The 21,944-nt window shown below is 43.9% G+C and overlaps 1 protein-coding gene across 5 annotated transcripts in view; it reads left to right on the top strand.

Moving 5' to 3' along the window:
* The window catches only part of MSH2 (mutS homolog 2), a 107,255-nt gene extending 96,974 nt beyond the window's left edge, over positions 1-10,281 (top strand). For 2 of the 5 annotated variants that reach the window (XM_073339153.2, XM_073339152.2), the window contains exon 11: positions 2,399-10,281. In XM_073339153.2, coding sequence (XP_073195254.1) covers positions 2,399-2,569 — 171 coding nt within the window. In that variant the 3' untranslated portion in view covers positions 2,570-10,281. The remainder of the gene's footprint in view (positions 1-2,398) is intronic. The other 3 variants (XR_012158275.2, XM_073339151.2, XM_073339150.2) reach the window with 3 other exon arrangements.
* The last annotated feature ends 11,663 nt before the right edge of the window (positions 10,282-21,944 follow it).

Consider the following 21,944-nt stretch of genomic DNA (forward strand, 5'->3'; position numbering starts at 1 on the left):
TCAGATATCAAGGGAAGCTGATTCAGACACTGCCATGGTTCCAGTGGTCTGTTGCCTTTGTCAGCACCAATTGATCATTCAGTACTAGATGCTGCCATTGATCATGGAAATGAGCTGCCAATTAAAATTGTTCTTCTTAATCTTTGTTCTTCCTTTTCCCCCTCTAATAGGCTTAAGCAAGGTTTCATTCCCCAGAATGCCTCCTAGTAATAGGCAACAGGAGGCTTTCTTATAAACAGTCTCTAGTTGGCTTCTCTGCCATTCTGGGAGTCCTTGTGCCAATAATGATCCCATATTGCCTTTTCACCAAGGGTGCCAGTAATGGATCCACCTTATCCTAGTTACATTGGTGCATGTAAATCTAACCTAGGTCTCCTAGGTTTGTGACATATGGAGATGAATCTGAGGAAACCATCTCCTTATATTGGTGCACATAACAAAATTCATGTGGTGGGGATGGGGCTGAGGGGTTCGGAGTGTGGGAAGGGTCTCAGGGCTGGGACAGAGGGTTGGGGTGTGGGGGGATGAGGGCTCTGGCTGGGGGTGCAGGCTCTGGGGTGGGGTTGGGGATGAAGGGTTTGTGGTGTGGGAGGGGGCTCAGGTCTGGGTGCAGGGGGTGAGGGCTCCATCTAGGAGTGAAGACTGGGGTGGGGCCAGGGATGAGGGGTTTAGGGTGCAGGCTGCTCCAGGGCTGCAGTGGGGAGACAGGACTCCCCTCAGCCCTATCTCATCACAGCGTCTCGAGGCCAGGGAGAGGCGCCTCTCCCCAGCCGTGGCAGCTCCAGCGGGGCTGGGCTGGGCCCAGGGAGGGGCTCCTCTCCCCCAGACATGGAAAGACCGGGGCAGGTCTGCAGTGGGGCTGGCGGGGAGGGGCTCTTCTCCCCGCTGCAGCCATGAGCTCCTGCACAGGGCTTAATAGGCAGCTGCGCGCGGCTGCGCAGCTTAGAGGGAACTTAGCCAGTAGCTGTAGTTCTTCAGATAGACTTAGTCCAAACCCACATTCCTTCCTATAAATCTTTTTATAAATCCTAATAAATGCATGGTCTTGTTATGGAGTCCTGAGGAAGTGGAAGGATCTGAGGGATGGTTGGGGCAACAGTTCCATACAGTACTGTACTCCGAAGTCTGAATGTTGCTCCCTGTGAGGGAGCATACACACAGCCCTGTGGTCGTGGCCCAGTAGGATTCCAGGGGGGTTTCCAGAGTACGTACATACACATCTCAAGAGTATGTAATCTGTAGTCTACTCAACTTAGGTTACTTTTTACCAGTAACTGTTCTTTTGTTGCATCTTAATCAAGGTCAGGGTAAAATAATCTGCAAAATTGTTTGTCTGAGTTCAAATGATGTCATCTCTTAATCGGATGTAAATTAAATTGCTATAACCGACTGTAGCAAACCTCTCAAAGTAGGGGGAAATGTTTCATTCTTAGGTGTTTTTTAAAAATACTCTTAAGGTTATACCATACAGTGTCACTTCAGAAAGAGACGCAGTAGTACTGCATATTTTCAGCTGTTTTGTCTGTGTTAACTTACCAGATGTATTAACATCACTTCTAGAGGCAGACACATGCTATAATATCTGCAAGTCCTTTAGACTGATGAAGGTTCCCCACTGGATGTGCTTTGCATAAGCACTTCATGCTAGAAAATCACAATTATAGGAGCCATGGGATTAAGCAGGTTATTGGATTGGAGTCGCACAGTGCAATAGAGGCTTATGCAGAATCTTGTACTCTTGACATATTATGTTACCAACACAGCGATATTGAATACTAGTAAAAAATTTGGTGCTCTTAATGTTTGGTTTTATTGCACACCACTTCAATTTAAAAAAGTTCTGCTCATTGGTTTCCTTAAAGTCAAATGCATAAAGCTTTTCTATTTTCATGTGTTCCCCTTGGTGACTGCCAGTCTCTGGTTGCTTGGTAACAACTTGTCCTTTCCTTTGTTTTTAAAAACATGTTTCTATTTGCAGTTTAGCTTCATAATAGCTGTATAGGTATTCCAGCTGTTGCCGATCAAATATATTGGAATAGTCTCTATGTTCATCTAATGCACAGCTCTAGAGCTAAACTATGGACTGGGATTTAAATATGAAACACACACAGTAGATCCAGCCTTTCAAACTAGCAGGTTTTTAAATCTACAGGTCTTTACATGGACAGTTACTAACCTCTAACCATTTTTGTTTGTCAACAAAAGATTTCTACCCATCGTTCAGAAGGTGAAAGCACTCTTATTGCTCTGCTACTAATTGCTCTACTAATTACTCTACTAAATCCTTTACTTCAGGAAAACTTCTGACACTTAATGAAATTCTGTTCTTGATGCTTCCTTGGTGGGATTGGGGAGAGAATGATCTTAAAGGTGAAATACGCTTTCATTTTTCTTTCAGGAAGGTGAAAAAATAATTCAGGAATTCCTTTGTAAAGTGAAAGCATTGCCCTTGAGAGACATGTCAGAGGAAGACATCAGAACCAAACTGAAACAATTGAAAGCTGAAGTGTTGGCAAAGAACAACGGTTTTGTGAATGAAATTGTTTCCCGAACAAAAGTTACTCCATGAAAAAAGCTAAAATGACACTGCTTGAATTGTTTCAAGTCACAAGAGCTATCATTTTCTTGTCTTGTATGTTTTATGCTTTGTGAGGTTTTGTACTCACTACTGAAGCAACACTTTCTCTTGACTTGTAATTACTTTTTAAAATGAGTACCTATTGTACCTGCGTAATAGTTTAGTTACTGCTATTTTCAATAAAATCCATTTCTCGAATATCAGGGAAGTGTGAATAAAAGAAAGCCGTAGATTTTTTTTCCAGAAAGTCAAACTACATGTAACTTTTACCATGCTGTGTTAGTTAAGAAAACGGTCAGTTCTAGTGCAAAATCTACAGCTGCCCTCTACTGCGGTTATTTTTCATTGTCATCACTGATGCTTTACTCACTGGTCCAAAAGAGTACCCGGGATAATTGCAGTTTTAACAGGGCTGTATTAGTGATGTCTTTTAGAAAAACATTTGATAAGGAATCTTAGCTAATGATTAAACATTTAACTGGTTCTGACTATACTCTCTTTAAATGCAAGGGATTGTTTATGCTCGCTTGAGCCAGATGTAGTACAGGCTAGTGCACTTTCCATTCCGGTGCTAACTCTTCATTGTACAGAGACTGCCAGTCATGTGGTGGGTTGTAATGTGAACAAACAGGAACTAGGATGATGCCACCAATTTACTTTCTTTTGAGAGTTAAATAAGCCCAAGTCCCCAGAAGGGAGAAAGCGAATTCATTTTACCTGATCTACTTAACATGCTTCATGGGGGGGGCCCTGTCTTATGTATGCAATTATTTGAATTGAAAGAGGACACAACTGTCCTGTGCATATGCTATTACTGCCTCTTACATACTGTGTATCAGCTAGTGTGCTTCAATTCAGAGTGCCGTAATCTCCCTGTGTTGGCAAGCCCTGAAGCACATCAAGGTACAAGTTTGCCTGCACCACTTGCCTAACTCTTAAGACCTTGCTTGTTGGCTATATCATAGAATATTAGGGTTGGAAGAGACCTCAGTAGGTCATCTTGTCCAATCCCTACTCAAAACAGGACCAACGCCAACTAGATCATCCCAGCCAGGGCCTTAAAAACCTCTAAGGATGGAGATTCCATCATCTCCCTAGGTAACCCATTCCAGTGCTTCACCACCCTCCTAGTGAAATAGTGTTTCCTAATATCCAACCTAGGCCTCCCCCACTGCAATTTGAGACCACTGCTCCTTGTTCTGTCACGTGCCACCACTGAGAAAAGCCAAGTTGCATCCTCTTTAGCAGCCTTTGATTACCTGAAGGGAGGGGTCTATCAAATTCCCCCTTACTCTTCTCTTCTGCAGACTAAATAACGCCAGTTCCCAGATATTTGTTGCTTTATATCTAAAACTGGCAGTCTGACAAGCTTTATTTAAAAAAAAAATGTCTGGCTTTGGGATTATAAGATATATATGCTGAAGGTGACAGACATGACTCTTTGATATATGCTCTAGCAGAGATTAAACCAGAATATGTGTTAAGGATGTTGATAGAAGCGTGCTGTTGAAAAACTAATTGTGTGTGTCTGAGCTATACACTTATTGGAGTACAGTACATATAATTTTATTACTGCAATGTTTGTTTCTAAAAGGGTTATACTAAACTTGAGAAGTTGATCATTTTTACTTTTAATTCAGTAGAAGTTGGAAAATAAGCATATTATACCCTAGCAGATGTAGGAAAATGTTAATTCGATGCAGAGATTTTATGTACATTGGACTCTGCCACAATACCTTATTTTTGTTTTAATTTAGAATGCAGTATACTTTGTTCCTATTAAACATTGTAAGAAAAAATATCTTAAGTATAGTACTTATATACAGTATTATATAGTGTCTGTAAAGTAACTAGATTGTCAGTCAGAATAGAATTGTATAAAGCAGTGCAGAGTACTGCAATACAAGTCAATTTTCTTAATACACAAACATTCTTATAGATACTTGGGAATCTATTTAAATTACTATAGAAATTCATGGGAAGTCACAGGGTTTGAATTAGATCAACCTGTTTCACTATATCTAAAGAAAGCTAGCAGTCCTTTGAAGACTGTAAGTGACATACACCTATTACAAGCCTAGGGAAATGAGTTACTAGTATATTTGCTTATGTGAAGATTACATGCTTGAGTCAATCTCTTAGTGAAAATGTTGTCATGCTGTTTATGGTCCTTGTGACTGTTAATCTATGCATGCTTTCCTCCTCAACCATGAAAGAGGAGTTTTACTTCTGCAGCATGCCTGCTCAGCTCCACCGTTGTGTTACATGGGCACTCCACAGGATTTCATCTTGGAATCTAGTGGGCAGGGTACAAGAACCATCTTGGTTCCTCCCATATTCTGCCCTCCAAATCCCACAAGAAAGGAAGGTGTAAGCAAATACAACTTGAGGCTGTATTAATGTACACTGCTTTTCTGTGTGCACTTGAAACATCCGCTTTGAGGGGCACCAGCAGCAGCTGTGCCAAGGGAACCCCCAGAGGACAGCTCCTTCTGGAGCCAATGCTGTCCAAAGTTATGAGAAAGAGAAGTATAGTCAGGAGGTCTGTGTCAAGATCAGGAATTATACTCAAGAGCATGGGCCACTTCTGCGGATGCTCCATTGCAACCTGTGGATTAAAGGTGGGGAAATCCCTGAATGCTTCTGCAGGATGGAGGAACCCTCCAACAGACCTGTGAGTAGGAAATTGTGAGTTGAACTTTGCAAAGTTTCCTCCCATCATGCAGGTTGTTCCTCTGAAGGGGAAAAGGGTGCCATTTGTTTTAATTTAAATCAGTGACCCTCCGACTGAGGCTCAAGAGCTGCAAGTGGCTCTTTAATGTATCTCCTGCGGCTCATTGCAGCATTTACTAAAACAGTGTGTGACTTAATTATTAACCAATTTAAGTTATCCTGAGCTTTTACTATGTTAACGAATTGTTGTTAATAAAATACTTGTCCTTTTGCTATGAGAATGAATATATATGACTGACCAAGTATTTTATTAACGACAATTGGTTAATAGTAAATATAAATAGTAAATGAAACAATGAATACTCTCAAAAGAGCCACAGTAGTGTGAAATGTTTATTGCTAACCTGGTTCCTGAACCACTGAGGTCTGAGCATCACTGAATTAAATCTAGCTTCTTTTTTTTCAGAAACATGTCCGTAATGACAAGAACTGTGCCAGGAACACATCTTAAATGAAACAGGAACTGTGTCAAGAATGCAAAGATGATCAAAGCTTCAGAACTAAATTGTGCCATTATCAAGAAAGCTTGAGGCCACGTCCTGTCAGTCTTGAGTCAAGATGTAATTTTCTTTTTTGCTCATTCACACCAGTGTTCTCAAAAAGCTTGGCACTGAATACCTTCTGCATATTCAGTATCAGTTTGTAATCTGTGCAGTTGCTTTTCATTTAGAAGGCTGTTGAGGAAGAAATAGCTTTTGGTAAAAGGAAAGGTCATATTACCAAACACTACTAAAATTCATTTCTTTGGAAAATGCCATTTTCTCCCTGATTACTTTAGCATCTGTTCACAAAATAGAATGGAAGAGCAGTGTAGTGTATGTGCATGAGTGCAACATCTATTCAGTATACATATGAAATACTTGTTTTATTTTTCTATTGCATTCATAGGCAAATGAGACGTAGCTTAAGACAACTGAAAAGAGCTAGAACAATCTGATACAATGGTAGGGAGAATTCAGTGATCAGATAAACAAGTTAATGAATTAAAATAAAATCAGCCTATCAGTTCTGAAACTCCAGTTCTCATGTGACCAGTAACCTAGCTGTAGTGTTTGCCTTTAAGCTATTTAAGACTAATATGTATAGAATAACACTGATCTGAATGTCCAGTTGCAACTGCATGTTCACCTCTAACAACTGATAAATGACTTTAAAATCTGATTTTTGTTGTATGTTGTAACTTAAATGTTTATGGAATTTAAGATGGAGTACAAATATCCTAGCTAAATGTGTAATTTAACTCCTTGTCCATTGAATATAATTGAATGCACTGTCATCAACTTGTGAAACTAATGACATTTTTATGCTGTTTAAATATTCTCAAACAGTGTTAATGAGCTCTTTCTTTATTCAGTAATTCACCCCCTGAGTACGTGTATGAGAAGATTTAGACCACCAATCACACTTGGTCAAAACATCTAGGGAGATAAAAAGATACAGTAGATAGTGTGCACAAGAAAATCACAGTAAATAATTGCACTCTATATTATAGCTTTGGCTTGACAATTGAATTGGGACACCAGTGTGACCTAAAAAGTCTGCTTTTACCACCACAAACTAGTCAGGGGCCAGCTGCTTGAGAGGACATATGAACAGGGCGTCTTCAGCATAGGGTAACACTGCTCATGTAATACAGTAACTCCTCGCCTGAGATTGAAGTTATGTTCCTGAAAAATGCTACTTTAAGTGAAATGATGTTAAGCAAATCCAATTTTCCCATAAGAATGTAAATGGGGGGAGGGAGGTTCCAGTGAATTTTTTTTTTTGCCAGATACATGTGTATATATACATACACAGTTTTAAACAATTTAATACTGTACTGTGAAGCTTGGTTTAGGTGGTGAAGTCAGAGGGTGGAAGAGGGTGGGATATTTCCCAGGGAATGCCTTAGCACTTGGCTGAGCCCTCAAGGGTTAACACGTTCATGTAGCCTCACAGTCCATGTGGTAGCATGAATGGAGGGAGGAGACCCAGCATGGCAGAGAGACACCCACCCGCCTTGTGTGTGTGTGTGAGAGAGAGAGAGAGATGCATATTGCCCCTTTAAGTACACTGACCCCACTCTAAGTACACTGCCTTTTGAAGTAGATCAGTAAGTTGAGACAGCAGCTGCAGCCAGCAAGCTCCCTCTTTCCTGAGCCCTGTCATATCCCACCGTGCTCTGTGGAGATGGGGTACAGGAGGAGGGGGACACCCTGATATTAACACCCATCTCCCTCCACCCCCCGCACAGCAAGCAGGAGGCTCCTGGGAGCAGCTCCAAGGCAGAGGGCAGGAGCAGCAGAGGGCAGGAGCACCACACGGCAGCACGGGGAGGGATAGCTGAACTGTGTTGCAATTGGTAGCCTGCTGGGTGGCTGCTGCACAGGGAACTTAGGGGAGCTGATGGGGGGGGGGGGCTGCCAGCCCACCCTGGTTCCAAGCCCCCACCAGTGAGCTGCAACAGGCTGCTCTTCCTGCAAGCAGTGGACAAGCAGGTGGCTGCCAAACATTATAAATGAGCATTGTGCAACTTTAAATGAGCATGTTCTCTCCCTGGTCAGCAACGTAACAACATTAATGGGGATGACATTAAGTGAGGAGTTACTGTACACAAGAATTAGGACTGTCAAGCAATTAAATTAATCCTGTGATTAAACAAAAATAGAATACCATTTATTTAAATTCTTGATGTTTTCTACATTTTCAAATATATTGATTTCAATTAGAACACAGAATACAAAGGGTACAGTGCTCACTTTGCATTTATTTTTGATTGCAACCTAATACAAGTACTGTAGTGCAATCTCTTTATAATGAAAGTTGAACTTACAAATGTAGAATTATGTACAAAAAATAAGTGCATTCAAGAATAAAACAACGTAAAACTTTAGAACCTACACGTCCACTCAGTCCTACTTCAGCCAATCACTCGGACAAACAAGTTTGATTATTTGCAGGAGATAATGCTGCCCATGTCTTGTTTACAATGGCACCTGAAAGTGAGAACAGGTGTTTTCATGGCAGTGTTGTAGCTGGCATCACAAGATATTTACATGCCAGATGCGCTAATGATTCATATGTCCCTTCATGCTTCAACCACCATTCCAGAAGGCGTGTCCATGCTGATGATGGGTTTTCTCGATAACCATCCAAAGCAGAGTGGACGGATGCATGTTCATTTTCATCATCTGAGTCAGATACCACCAGCAGAAGGTTGATTTTCTTTTTTGATTTTTGGTGGTTTGGGTTCTGTAGTTTCCGCATTGGAGCATGGCTCTTAATAATACATATGAAAGCATTCTCTGCACTTCATCCCGCTCAGATTTTGGAAGGCATTTCAGATTCTTAAACCTTGTGTCGAGTGCTGTATCTATCCTTAGAAATCTCACATTGGTACTGTGACATTGCACTCTATATGATTTTATAAAAATATGCTAATGAATGTGAATATAATGTAACTGGGATATGCTTCATGCAAAAGGTCTCATGTAAGGTATCTTTACAAAGCTTATAGTCTACTGAATGTGTTCATCCTAGTTGTATGAATGTATCATTCTTGTATCTGAAACTAGAACTATAAAACATAACTGAGGGCCTATTGTAATTATGCAAAGCGTGGGCCATTAATGGTGGTTTGGAATCTTGATGGCACCCATTAACCAGGACAATGGACTGTAGATGGCTCTGTTTTACTTGTAAGTTTTCCTGTATAGGTGTGTGCTGGCAAGTGAGTAATGAAGTCTCACAGTGACATGTGATCATGTCACCTGAACTGGAATCCATCTTTAACCTGGTGCTTGTCCATTGTGAAGGAGGGGTGGGAACCCAGAGAGGGACAAAGGATTCCCACCTTATGCAAAAGATATATAAGTGGGTGGAACAGAACAAAGGAGGCTGCAATCATGAGAAGTCCCCTAGCTACCACCTGAGCTAGATCAAGGGCTGTACCGGGGAAAGGATTGTGCCAGACTAGGAAGGAGTCCAGTCTGTGGTAGAAGCTTATTGAAACATCTGAGGGTGAGATTTTATCTGTATTCAGTTTTCTTACTGTATTAGACACAGACTTGCATATTCTATTTTATTTTGCTTGGTAATTCACTTTATTCTGTTTGTTACTACTTGGAACCACTTAAATCCTACGTTCTGAATTTAATAAAATCACTTTTTACTTGTTAATTAACCCAGAGTATGTATTAATACCAAACAGCTGTGCATATCTGTCTATCAGTATTATAGAGGGCGGGCAATTTATGAGTTTACCCTGTATAGCTTTATACAGGGTAAAACAGATTTATTTGGGGTTTGGACCCCACTGGGAGTTGGGCATCAGTGTTAAAGACAGGAACACTTCTTAAGCTGCTTTCAGTTTAAGCCTACGGCTGTTAGGGGACGTGGTTCAGACTTGGGTCTGGCTCAAACCAGGCAGAGCACTGAAGTTCCCAGGTGGGAGCGTAGAGAAAGCAGGGGCAGAAGTAGTCTTGGCACATCAGTTGGCAGCCCCAGGGGGTTCCTGTGATCCAACCTGGCACAGGTACCTTCTTTGCATTTTGTCAAATCTGCTGTGAAAGTGTTCTTAAAATGAATATGTGCTGGGTCATCATCCAAGACTGCTATAACATGAAATATATGGCAGAATGTGGGTAAAACAGAACAGGAGACATACAATTCTCCCCCAAGGAGTTCAGTCAGAAATTTAATTAATGCATTTTTTGTTTTTTTAAACGAGCATCATCAGCATGGAAGCATGTCCTCTGGAGTGGTGGCTGAAGCATGAAGGAGCATATGAATATTTAGAATATCCGGCATGTAAATACCTTGCAATGCCAGCTACAAAAGTGCCACGCCGAACGCCTATTCACACTTTAGAATAAGAAGCAGTCAGTAGTATCTCCTGTAAATCTAAACAAGCTTGTTTGTCGTAGTAATTGGTTGAACAAGAAGTAGGACTGAGTGGACTTGTAGGCTCTAAAGTTTTACATTGTTTTGTTTTTGAGTGCAGTTATGTAACCAAATAAATACATTTGTAAGTTACACTTTCAAGATAAAGAGATTGCACTACAGTACTTGTATGAAGTGAATTGAAAAACAGTATTTCTTTTATCATTTTTACAGTACAAATATTTGTAATAAAAATATAAAGTGAGTACTGTACACTTTGTATTCTGTGTTGTAATAGAAATCAATATATTTGAAAATGTAGAAAAACATCCAAAAATATTTAATACATTTCAATTTATATTCTATTGTTTAACAGTGAGATTAATCGTGATTATTTTTTTAATCAGTTAATCGTGTAAGTTAACTGTGATTAATTGACAGCCCTAATAAGAATGCATTGTATTTAACTTCCTATGGCAGCACAGGCTGAAGTTTGGTTTCCCTGGGGCAGTATCTTGTTTAGGAAATCATGTATATTTGAATCTTGGAGGTGGGGGGGGGGGGAGGCGGAGAGGGAAAAGTAAGAACAGGATAAAATTGGACAAGGGCATGAGGCAACCACCAGCTAGGGTTTTGCCAACTGTCTGATCACACAAACCCAAACACCCTTGCCCTCTCCCCCTCCCCACTCACCCCTTTCCACCCTCCCTCTGTCGCTCACTATCCCCCACCCTCACTCACTTTCCCTGGGCATGGGGTTGGGAAGTGGGTTCTGGACTGGAGCCAAGCAGTTTGGAGTGTGGGAGGGGGCTCTGGGCTGAGCCTGGGGCAGGGGGTTGGTGTGCAGGAGCGGGTTTGGGGTGCTGGCTGTGGGAGTGGGCTCAGGGCTGGGGTGCAGGCTCTGGGATGGAGTTTGGGTGCAGGAGGGGGTGAAGACTGCGAGCTGCAGCCAGGCAGCACTTACCTTGGGCATCTCCCAGTCAGCGACGCAGCAGAGCTAAGGCAGGCTCCCTGCTTGCCCTGGCCCCATGCCACTCCCAGAAGCGGCCAGCATGGCCCTGTGGCCCCTAGGGGCAGCCAGGGGTCTGCATGTGCTGTCCCTGCCCCAAGCGCCATCTCCACAGCTCCCATTGGCCACAGTTCCCAGCCTTGGGGCAGGGGCAACATGTAAACTTCCTCTCCCGCCCCTCTGCAGGGGCCACAGGGATGTGCTGGAAGCTTCCAAGAGCAGCGTGGGGCCAGGGCAGATAGGAAGCCTGCCTTAGCCCTGCAACACCACCAGACTTTCAGTGGCCTAAAATCTCCCTGTTTGGCTTCAGTAGCCTCTGGGAGATAGAGCTTGATTCCGGGAGACTCCTGGTCAAACCAGGAGGATTGGCAACCCACCCAGCAACGCAATTCAAGTATTAATTCACAAGTTGTTTCAGAGCTTCTGCGAGGTGCAAATCATTTTGTGTTCTCTAGGAGCTTGATATGCTTTAACCATAAGAGTTGGTGCATAGCAGTGAGAACCCTGCATCTTCGGCTTTGTCTACACTGCAGGGTTTTGTCGCCAAAAGGCAGTTTTTGGTAACGAAAGGGTGGAGGTTTACACGCTGCAATGCCACTTTTGGCAACAAAACTCTTCAGTTTCAGCGACAAAATAAAACCACCTCGACATGGGTGGTGGGTACCATAGGCCAGAGGAGGCTGAGCTTCTCCAAACAGCCTGGCGTGGCCCTGCCCATGCTCTGCCCCCCAGGAGTGCCTTGACTCTCTCCTGTCTCAGGTTGGGGCTGAGGCCTGACAGCCTGCTGCCTGGACTCAGGGATGCTGGGGTTGGTGCCTGCCTGCCTGGCGCTCTGGAGCTGGGGTCGGGGACACTGTGTCGGCAGTGCTGCCTGCCTCACACTCCAGGGCTGGGGTCAGAGGCACTGGGGTGACTGGGGGCTGAGAGGCTGGCAGCTGCGGTAGGGGTGCTCTGGGCTCGGGGGGGGAGGGAGGAGAGGGAAAAGTAAGAACAGGATAAAAATTGACAAATAGGATAAAAACAGGATAAAAATGGTTGCATTAGGCAACCACCAGCTAGGGTTGCCAACTGTCTAATCACACAAACCCAAACACACTCCCGCATAGAATCATAGAATATCAGGGTTGGAAGGGACCTCAGGAGGTCATCTAGTCCAACCCCCTGCTCAAAGCAGGACCGATCCCCGACTAAATCATCCCAGCCAGGGCTTTGTCAAGCCTGACCTTAAAAACTTCTAAGGAAGGAGATTCCACCACTTCCCTAGGTAACGCATTCCAGTGTTTCACCACCCTCCTAGTGAAAAAGTTTTTCCTAATATCCAACCTAAATCTCCCCCACTGCAACTTGAGACCATTACTCCTTGTTCTGACATCTGCTACCACTGAGAACAGTCTAGAGCCATCCTCTTTGGAACCCCCTTTCAGGTAGTTGAAAGCAGCTATCAAATCCTCCCTCATTCTTCTCTTCTGAAGACTAAACATCCCCAGTTCCCTCAGCCTCTCCTCATAACTCATGTGTTCCAGTCCCCTAATAATTTTTGTTGCCCTCCGCTGGGCTCTTTCCAATTTTTCCACATCCTTCTTGTAGTGGGGGACCCAAAACTGGACACACTACTCCACATTAGGCCTCACCAATGTCGAATAGAGGGGAACGATCACGTCCCTCGATCTGCTGGCAATGCCCCTACTTATACATCCCAAAATGCCATTGGCCTTCTTGGCAACAAGGGCACACTGTTGACTCATATCCAACTTCTCGTCCACTGTAACCCCTAGGTCCTTTTCTGCAGAACTGCTGCCGAGCCATTCGGTCCCTAGTCTGTAGCGGTGCATTGGATTCTTCCGTCCTAAGTGCAGGACTCTGCACTTGTCCTTGTTGAACCTCATCAGATTTCTTTTGGCCCAATCCTCCAATTTGTCTAGGTCCCTCTGTATCCTATCCCTACCCTTCAGCATATCTACTCCTCCCAGTTCAGTGTCATCTGCAAACTTGCTGAGGGTGCAATCCACACCATACTCCAGATCATTTATGAAGATATTGAACAAAACCGGCCCCAGGACCGACCCCTTTTTGTGCCGAGGTCAGTAATAAAAAGATTAAATAAGATTCTTCCCAAAACAGATCCCTGAGGAACTCCACTTGTAACCTCCTTCCAGCCTGACAGTTCATCTTTCAGTATGACCCCCTGTAGTCTCCTGTTTAACCAATTCCTTATCCACCTTTCAATTTTCATATTGAGCCCCATCTTTTCCAATTTAACTAATAATTCCCCATGTGGCACCATATCAAACGCCTTACTGAAATCAAGGTAAATTAGATCCACTGCATTTCCTTTGTCGAAAAAATCTGTTACTTTCTCAAAGAAGGAGATCAGGTTGGTTTGGCACGATCTACCTTTTGTAAAACTATGTTGTATTTTGTCCCATTGACCTCAATGTCCTTAACTACTTTCTCCTTCAAATTTTTTTCCAAGACCTTGCATACTACAGATGTCGAACTAGCAGGCCTGTAGTTACCCAGATCACTTCTTTTTCCTTTCTTAAAAATAGGAACTATGTTAGCAATTCTCCAGTCAGACGGTACAACCCCTGAGTTTACAGATTCATTAAAAATTCTTGCTAATGGGCTATAATTTCATGTGCCAATTCCTTTAATATTCTTGGATGAAGATTAGCGATGTACCCTCTCACTGTGCAAGGCTATGCTGTGACCAATGCTCAAGCAACCGATGGGGTTGCAGGAATCTAAGTCAGACCGTTACTAACCCACCAAATCCACTGGTAACCTGACGAAGCTGCAGCAATTGTAACTGAAACCCCCAAAACTAGACCTTCTGGATGGCTGGTGAAAAGTGAAAAACCCACATGGCTATTTTCCAGTTTTCCAAAGGTGAAAAATCCATTGCAGACACCAAAACTGGCAGTCAGCCTAGCATCACTAGAGACCCAGCTACTAGATTAAGGGTGAGAAAAGTGGGACTGAAATTAAACCCACAATGACTACCCCACCCAGGCAGCAAACTCCATTAACTCCTCCTCTTGCGGTCTCCCCAACTGGGAGCCAATCACCTGGCCACAGCAACACCACCCTGTTCAATGGTGGTGGCGGCAGCAGCAATGCATGGGATAGACCCCAGGTGCAGCTGGTGGCCCCTCTCCCACCCATGCTCTGCAGCACAACAAAGGAAAGGAAAGAGAGAAGCCCCCATGCACTGAAGGCAAGTGGTAGGGAAGGAACAGAGAGGGGACCTGTGGAACATTGACTGTGCTGCTCCCAGCTGAGATCCTTCCACTACCTTTGCTCACCTCTCCGCTTCTACTCCCATCACAGCCACACCCTAGCTGGTAGTGTGAGCATTTCTAACAAACTGGCTTAAATATTTCTAACTCCAAAATTAATGCTTTTGAGTCATCTTTGCAATGTTTTCTCACTCCCATGCTGTTTCCTGCTTTCTTTTAGTTCTAACAAATGAGCAATAGCAGGCAATTGCTTGATACTCACTCAATATAGTAGGAGCTACACAATAATTAACATGTTCCATTGTAGAATTGCTATTGTGTGTATCACGCTGACTGAAACATGCTCTCTCCCCTGATTTTATGTCAATTGTTTATTTTTATTTTAGCTCTCATAATGGCAGCATCTACGGCACTTGCATAACTAACTAACTTAAATAATTAAGATTCATTATAAAATGTAGCTTGGCTTTTCAAAGCAGCTGGGAACTGTGCACATCGAATAAACGAAGGTCATGATCCTGCACATCTGCATACACCCAGAGGTCTGTCTGAGTGGAATCCCTTTCTGGAGTGGAGTCTAAAATTGCATATTCTTCTATGTTTAAAGCCTCCTACAACCTAAAGTTGAAAGAACCCAGAAGGGTTTTACTTAACCTGTATACATGCTGTATGTACATCTCCCTTTGATGTTAAAGGGTGTTTAATGCATAGATCAGGGAGAAAAAGTGTGTGCTTATGGTTTAAAACTATTGGTGTGTGACGGCAGAGCTAGAGTCAATTCCTGGCTTTACTGCAACCTTCTAGTGTGACTTTGAGCAAGTTACTTAATCACTCATGCCTCAAGATCCATCAGTAAAATGGGAACAATAATATTTCCCTACCTCATGAAGGTATTGTGGGAATAATTCACTACAGTTAGGTGCTCAGATACTGATGATGTTATGAGTGCATAGGCAGAACAAGCCCCAAGGGTGCGCTGCACGTAATGAGTAGAAATAATGCATAAGGGAGTGACACTAAATGATTAAATGCTTTGAGATATTTTCACAGCGATTGCTTTGATAGCAATTTGGTCTGTATTTTCTACATATCACTACGTGGAGACACAGGATTTGGTAATCACTTCTGTTTATGTAAGTATGCGATGGATTTATTGAGTACTATAACTTTTCATAGCCCTTAACACATGAAAGTCATGAACGTAGCTCTGTGTACTTGGATAAACTCAGGTTTCAGAGTAACAGCCGTGTTAGTCTGTATTCGCAAAAAGAAAAGGAGTAGTTGTGGCACCTTAGAGACTAACCAATTTATTTGAGCATGAGCTTTCGTGAGCTACAGCTCACTTCATCGGATGCATACCGTGGAAACTGCAGCAGACTTTATATATACACAGAGAATATGAAACAATACCTCCTCCCACCCCACTGTCCTGCTGGTAACAGCTTATCTAAAGTGATCATCAGGCAACCTGATAAGCTGTTACAAGCAGGACAGTGGGGTGGGAGGAGGTATTGTTTCATATTCTCTGTGTGTATATAAAGTCTGCTGCAGTTTCCACGGCATGCATCCGATGAAGTGAGCTGTAGCTCACGAAAGCTCATGCTCAAATAAATTGGTTAGTCTCTAAGGTGCCACAACTACTCCTTTTCTTTTTGGATAAACTCAGTGATATTTACAATACACATCTGTCGTTGTTTATTTTCAGTGTAGTAGCACATAGGTGCCAGGTGTTGTACAAACCAAGACAAAAAGATGGTCCCTGCCCCAAAGAGTTTATAGTCTACGCAAGGACTGCTGTCATCCGTCATTTGTAGTGAAGACACTAATTGTTAGCTGCTTTTGGACAACTAGGATTTTAGCTACCAGTGCAGTTGGTAATACAAGTCAATTCATTGCTTTTGGGTTGCTGTGTAAGGTGTAGCTGATGTGTTAGCAAGTACAGTAAATCACTGTAATAAAAGGGAATGGGCCATGTGATTGGGTCAGGTGTATAACCTCTAGTTAACCAGCATGGGGTTTAACTGGAGACTAAGCCCAATTAGGCCATGGGGTGGCACCTGGAGGTGTGTGCATAACTGGTGATCAAACTCAGCAGGGCCCTCTTAACAGTGGGAGCAGAGAGGAAAAAGAGACCTGGGAGAAGACCCAGATGAAAAGTAACTGGGTGTTTCTTTTCTTGGACTAAAGGCTGAGAGAAGCTAGGGAGGCCTGAAACTTTGGTGAGCTAGAAAGCAGCCTGGGTGCCTAGGGCACTGAAGCCTGGCGGCAGAGGTAGGTTGTCCTGAACCAGGGGGAAGCCAGAGGCAGTGAAGCCCAAAGGGTAGTGATGCTAAAGTGAAAGGGGCATTTGGATTGAAGTTCAGAAGGCTGTGAAATGGCCCATGAGGAGGGGAGATTCTAAGGAAGAAGCTCTGAAATAAGAGCAAGGAATGACTTTGAAGGCATAAGGCTGATGCACTTCTTCCTCAAGGCTTCTTGCTGGAAGCTGAACATGTCAGGGAAGGCTGCTGGGAACAGGGTAGATCCCAAGTATGGGCAGTTAAAAGGCAAAGGCTGCTTAAAATGGCGATTCTCACTACAGCAAGCCCAAAAGGTGGCTCAGTCAGGAGCTGAGACTGAGGAAGTACCAAGACAGTGGGAGGTGAGGGGTTCTTGCCATGGCAAGTCCAAGACTGGCTGTGATGAAGTACTTGCTGTTCAGTGGGAGTAGCAGTACTAGAGTGGAGATTTCTTCGAGTGATCTACAGTGATCCCATGGGTCTTAGTAACCCTGAAGATTGGTTATTATTCTGTGGATTCGGGACTGGAGTACCTCAGGAGTGTAATACTAAGAAGTGACCTGGCCAGAGGGTCGAGCTGGGAGGCAAGGCAGCCCACTGTAGGCGCAGAGCGACTGTGAACAGGAGGTGTGAGACTAGGGTTGCCAACTGCCTAACCACACAAACCCAAATGCCCCTGCCCGGCTCACTCCATCCCCCTTGCTCCGTCACTCACTCTGCCCCACTCTCACCAGCCTGGGGCAGGGGTACAGGAGGGAGTGTGGGCTCTGGGCTCGGGCCAAGGGATTCAGAGTGTGGAAGGGGACTCCGGTCTGAGCATGGGGCAGAGGGTTGGGGTGTGGGATGCAAGCTCTGGGAGGGAGTTTGGATACTGGAGGGAGCTCAGGGCTGGGGCGGCAGGTGTGGGGAGGGGGTGAGAGGCGCGGGCTCTCTCCAGGTATTGCTCCCTTTGGGCAGCTTCCGGTCAGTGGCGTAGCGGGGCTGAGGCAGGCTCCTCGACTCCACGACGCTCCTGGCTGGCAAGCCCCGAGAGGGGGAGGGGCTCCGCGTGCTGCCCCTGCCTGCAGGCACCACCCCTCAGCTCATATTAGCTGCAGTTCCCAGCCAATGGGAGCTGTGGAAGTCGGGGCGGAGGCAGCATGTGGGGGGGAGGGCCATTGCCCCTCTCAACAGAGGTGAGGCATGGGGAGGGGTCACGTGCTACTCCCCCATTTCTGCGAGCACCGAGCTGCCTTCTAGGGCTTGCACTGCCCGGGGCCGGGGGGCTCTGTCCTCCCCCCCACACACCTTCCCCCTGCTCCCCATAGCATGTTTCAGCTCTCGGGGGGCAAGACGGAGAAGCTTTCCCCCCTGCACTCTAGGCTGCTGCCTCAGCAGCTGGATGCCACCTCCTCCTGGGTCCTAGTACCCCCCAACTTCCTGTACAATGATCAGGTCCCATGGGAGGGGCAGGGCAAGGGGGTGGGGTGGGGCTGGGGGGGACAGAGGGGGAGACAAATAGGGCAGGGGGAAGAGAAAGGGATCGGATGGGGCAGGGGACAGTGGGGAGAGGAAGGGGTGAGGAAGAGAAGGGGATATGGGAATGGATAAGGAGAAGCAGGAGCCTGGCATGTGGCATCCCCTCGGTGGCAGCAGCAGCACCAGAGCAGGGACATCACTTCAGCAGCTGGTGCCGGAGTGGCCTCCAGGAGCAGCTGGGGCTGCCCCGATAAGATGGCCTGTCCCCCCCAGCACTGGCCGCCCAGGTACCACTCCAGGTGGAGAGAGAGGTTTGTCCAACCTGCTCTTAAAAATCCCCAGTGATGGAGATTCCAGAACCTCCCTAGGCAATTTATTCCAGTGCTTAACCACTCTGAGAATTACAAAGTTTTTCCGAAAGTCCAACCTAAACCGCCCTTGCTGCAATTTTAGCCCTTTGCTTCTTGTTCTATCCTCAAAGGTTAAGAAGAACAATTTTTCTCCCTCCTCCTTATAACAACCTTTTATGTACTTGAAAACTGTTATGTCTCCTCTCAGTCTTCTCTTCTCCAGACTAAACAAACCCAATTTTTTCAATCTTCCCTCCTAGGTCATGTTTTCTAGACCTTTCATAATTTTTGTTGCTTTTCTCTGGACTTTCTCCAATTTGTCCACATCTTTCCTGAAATGTGGCACCCAGAACTGGACACAAGACTCCAGTTGAGGCCTAATCGTAGCGGAGTAGAGTGTAAGATTTACTTCTTGTGTCTTGCTTACAGTACTCCTGCTAATACATCCCAGAATGATGTTTGCTTTTTTTGCAACAGCGTTACACTGTTGACTCATATTTAGCTTGTGATCCACTATAATCCCCAGATCCCTTTCCACAGTACTCCTTCCTAAGCAGTCATTTCCCATTTTGTATGTGTGCAACTGATTGTTCCTTCCTAAGTGGAGTACTTTGCATTTGTCCTTATTGAATTTCATCCTGTTTACTTCAGGCCATTTCTCCAGTTTGTCCAGATCATTTTAAATTTTAAGCCTATCCTCCAAAGCACTTGCAACATCTCCCAGCTTGGTATCATCCACAAACTTTATAAGTGTACTCTCTATGCCATTATCTAAATCATTGATGAAGATATTGAACAGAACCAGACACAGAACAAATCCCTGCGGGACCCCACTCATTATGCCCTTCGAGCATGACTGTTAACCACTGATAACTACTGTTTGGGAACAATTTTCCAACCTGTTATGCACCCACCTTATAATAGCTCCATCTAGGTTGTATTTCCCTAGCTTGTTTATGAGAAGGTCATGCGAGACAGTATCAAAAGCCTTACTAAAGTCAAGCTATACCACATCTACCACTTCCCCCACATCCACAAGGCTTGTTACCTTTTTTTGACAGGGTATCAGGTTGTTTTGACACCATTTGTTCTTGACAAATCCATGCTTACTTATTTATCCCCTTATTATCTTCTAAGTGTTTGCAAATTGATTGCTTAATTATTTGCTCCATTATCTTTCCGGGTACAGAAGTTAAGATGACTGGTCTGTAGTTCCCTGGGTTTTCCTTATTTCACTTTTTATATATGGGCACTATATTTGCTCTTTTCCAGTCTTCTGGAATGTCTCCCATCTTCCATGACTTTTCAAATATAATTGCTAATGGCTCAGATATCTCCTCAGTCAGCTCCTTGAGTATTCTAGGATGCATTTCATCAGGCCCTGTTGATTTGAAGACATCTAACTTGTCTAAGTAATTTTTGACTTGTTCTTTCCCTATTTAGATTCTGATCCTACCTCATTTTCACTGGTGTTCGCTATGTTAGATGTCCAATCACCACCAACCTTCTTGGTGAAAACCAAAACAAAGAAGTCATTAAGCACCTCTGCCATTTCCACATTTTCTGTTATTGTTTTTCCCCCCTCATTGAGTAACGGGCCAGCTCTGTCCTTGGTCTTCCTCTTGCTTCAAATTTATTTGTAGAATGTTTTCTTGTTTCCTTTTATGTCCCCAGCTAGTCTAATCTCGTAATTTTTATCTAAATTTATTTATTTAAATAAATTTGTATATTTAAATATTTATCTTCTGGATGGAAATGAAATGGGGTTGGGAATCTTAAACTAAGACTGACTAAATGTAGCTTTAGCTCTTACAGACGGAATGTTGATCTGCATCATTTTGTTAGGATATAGATATTCAGGCCTGTCTGTAAAGGCCTATACGCTAAGAATTTAGGTGTATTCTTATCACTTGGCTAGTGATAGAGGTATAAAAGAAAGAATCAAAATCACTGTCTGCTGGTGTAAGGGCCTTCTCTTACTGTGACAGTCTGAGGCCCTGTTCTTAGGCTAAGGCCTTTGGCTAAGCAGCAGAGGCAGCCATAAGCTGGGAAGCGACCGGTCACCTCCTCACATTCCAAACTAGTCACATTGAAATAAGGTGCTATTGGGCTGTTAGGCACTATCAGGACAGGATTGTATTCCTATCACCTCCAGAGAAAGGGAAGTGCCTAGAAAATGTAAAAGGAAACTTAGTTTGATAGCATCCTGTCTGGCAAGAACTCACTTATCAATAGCTGGGATGTGAAATCCTCACTTCTGTATTGTTTTGTCATTATAGTTCCCACTTTGCTGTTGTTTGTCTGTATAATCTCTGTCTGGTTCTGTGATTGTTCCTGTCTGCTGTATAATTAATTTTGCTGGGTGTAAACTAATTGAGGTGGTGGGATATAATTGGTTACATAATCATGTTACAATATGTTAGGATTGGTTAGTTAAATTTCAGGAAAATGATTGGTTAAGGTATAGCTAAGCAGAACTCAAGTTTTACTATATAATCTGTAGTCAATGAGGAAGTGACTGGGGTGTGGGTGGGGGTGGGCATGTGGGTGTGTGAGAAGGGAATGGGGGTAAGAAAATTGGAATCATGTTTTGCTAAAGGGGGAAATGGGAACAGGGAATGGGAGTAAGGAAGTTGGAATCATGCTTGGCTAAGGGCAGGAATCGGAACAGGGACACAGGTGTAAGGCTCTGTGGTGTCAGAGCTGGGAAGGAGGATGCTAAGGAAGGAAACTGGAATCATGCTTGCTGGAAGTTCACCCCAATAAACATAGAATTGTTTGCACCTTTGGACTTCGGGTATTGTTGCTCTCTGTTCATGTGAGAAGGACCAGGGAAGTAAGTGGGTGAAGGAATAAGCCCCCTAACACATTTAATTAAATTTTATGTATTGAGCCATCTAATCCCTATTTCTTGGAGGTAATTGAAGCAATGAAATTCATTCTACTGAATTCCAAAGATGTTCATTGTATTGGAATATCTATCAAATGTAAAGGTGCTCTGTATGCTATACTAACTCCTCCTTGACACTGCAGCAGGCAAGGAGAAATGGTATTTGTTACTAACCATCATGTAATTAAACAGCTGGTTATGTGGAAATGAATGTCTGCATGTGTGTGTTTAAAAACAAAACAGACATGGAGCCTAGAAAGCTGAAGAATGATGTGTTGCACATATATTACAGTGTTGGTGTAACCTTAACTAAACACTGGCTGAGTTGTGCTCAGTGTAGGAGAGCAATTTTGTGTTCCCAGTGCCCCAGGGCTGCTGGGGTCAAATTCCATTGAGGCTAACTGACAGCTAGCTACAATGACTCTGAAGGGGCTGTCATTCTGGTCAAGCACTGCTGAAGCACAGTGCTTTCTTGCCATGTCTCTTCCCTGTCTAGAATACTCCATAGAGCCAGTTATTTTCAACCCAGAGATTCCCCAGCACTGAGG

Source organism: Lepidochelys kempii, chromosome 3 (genome assembly GCF_965140285.1).
Source record: "Lepidochelys kempii isolate rLepKem1 chromosome 3, rLepKem1.hap1, whole genome shotgun sequence".
Taxonomy (NCBI): Eukaryota; Metazoa; Chordata; order Testudines; family Cheloniidae; genus Lepidochelys; species Lepidochelys kempii.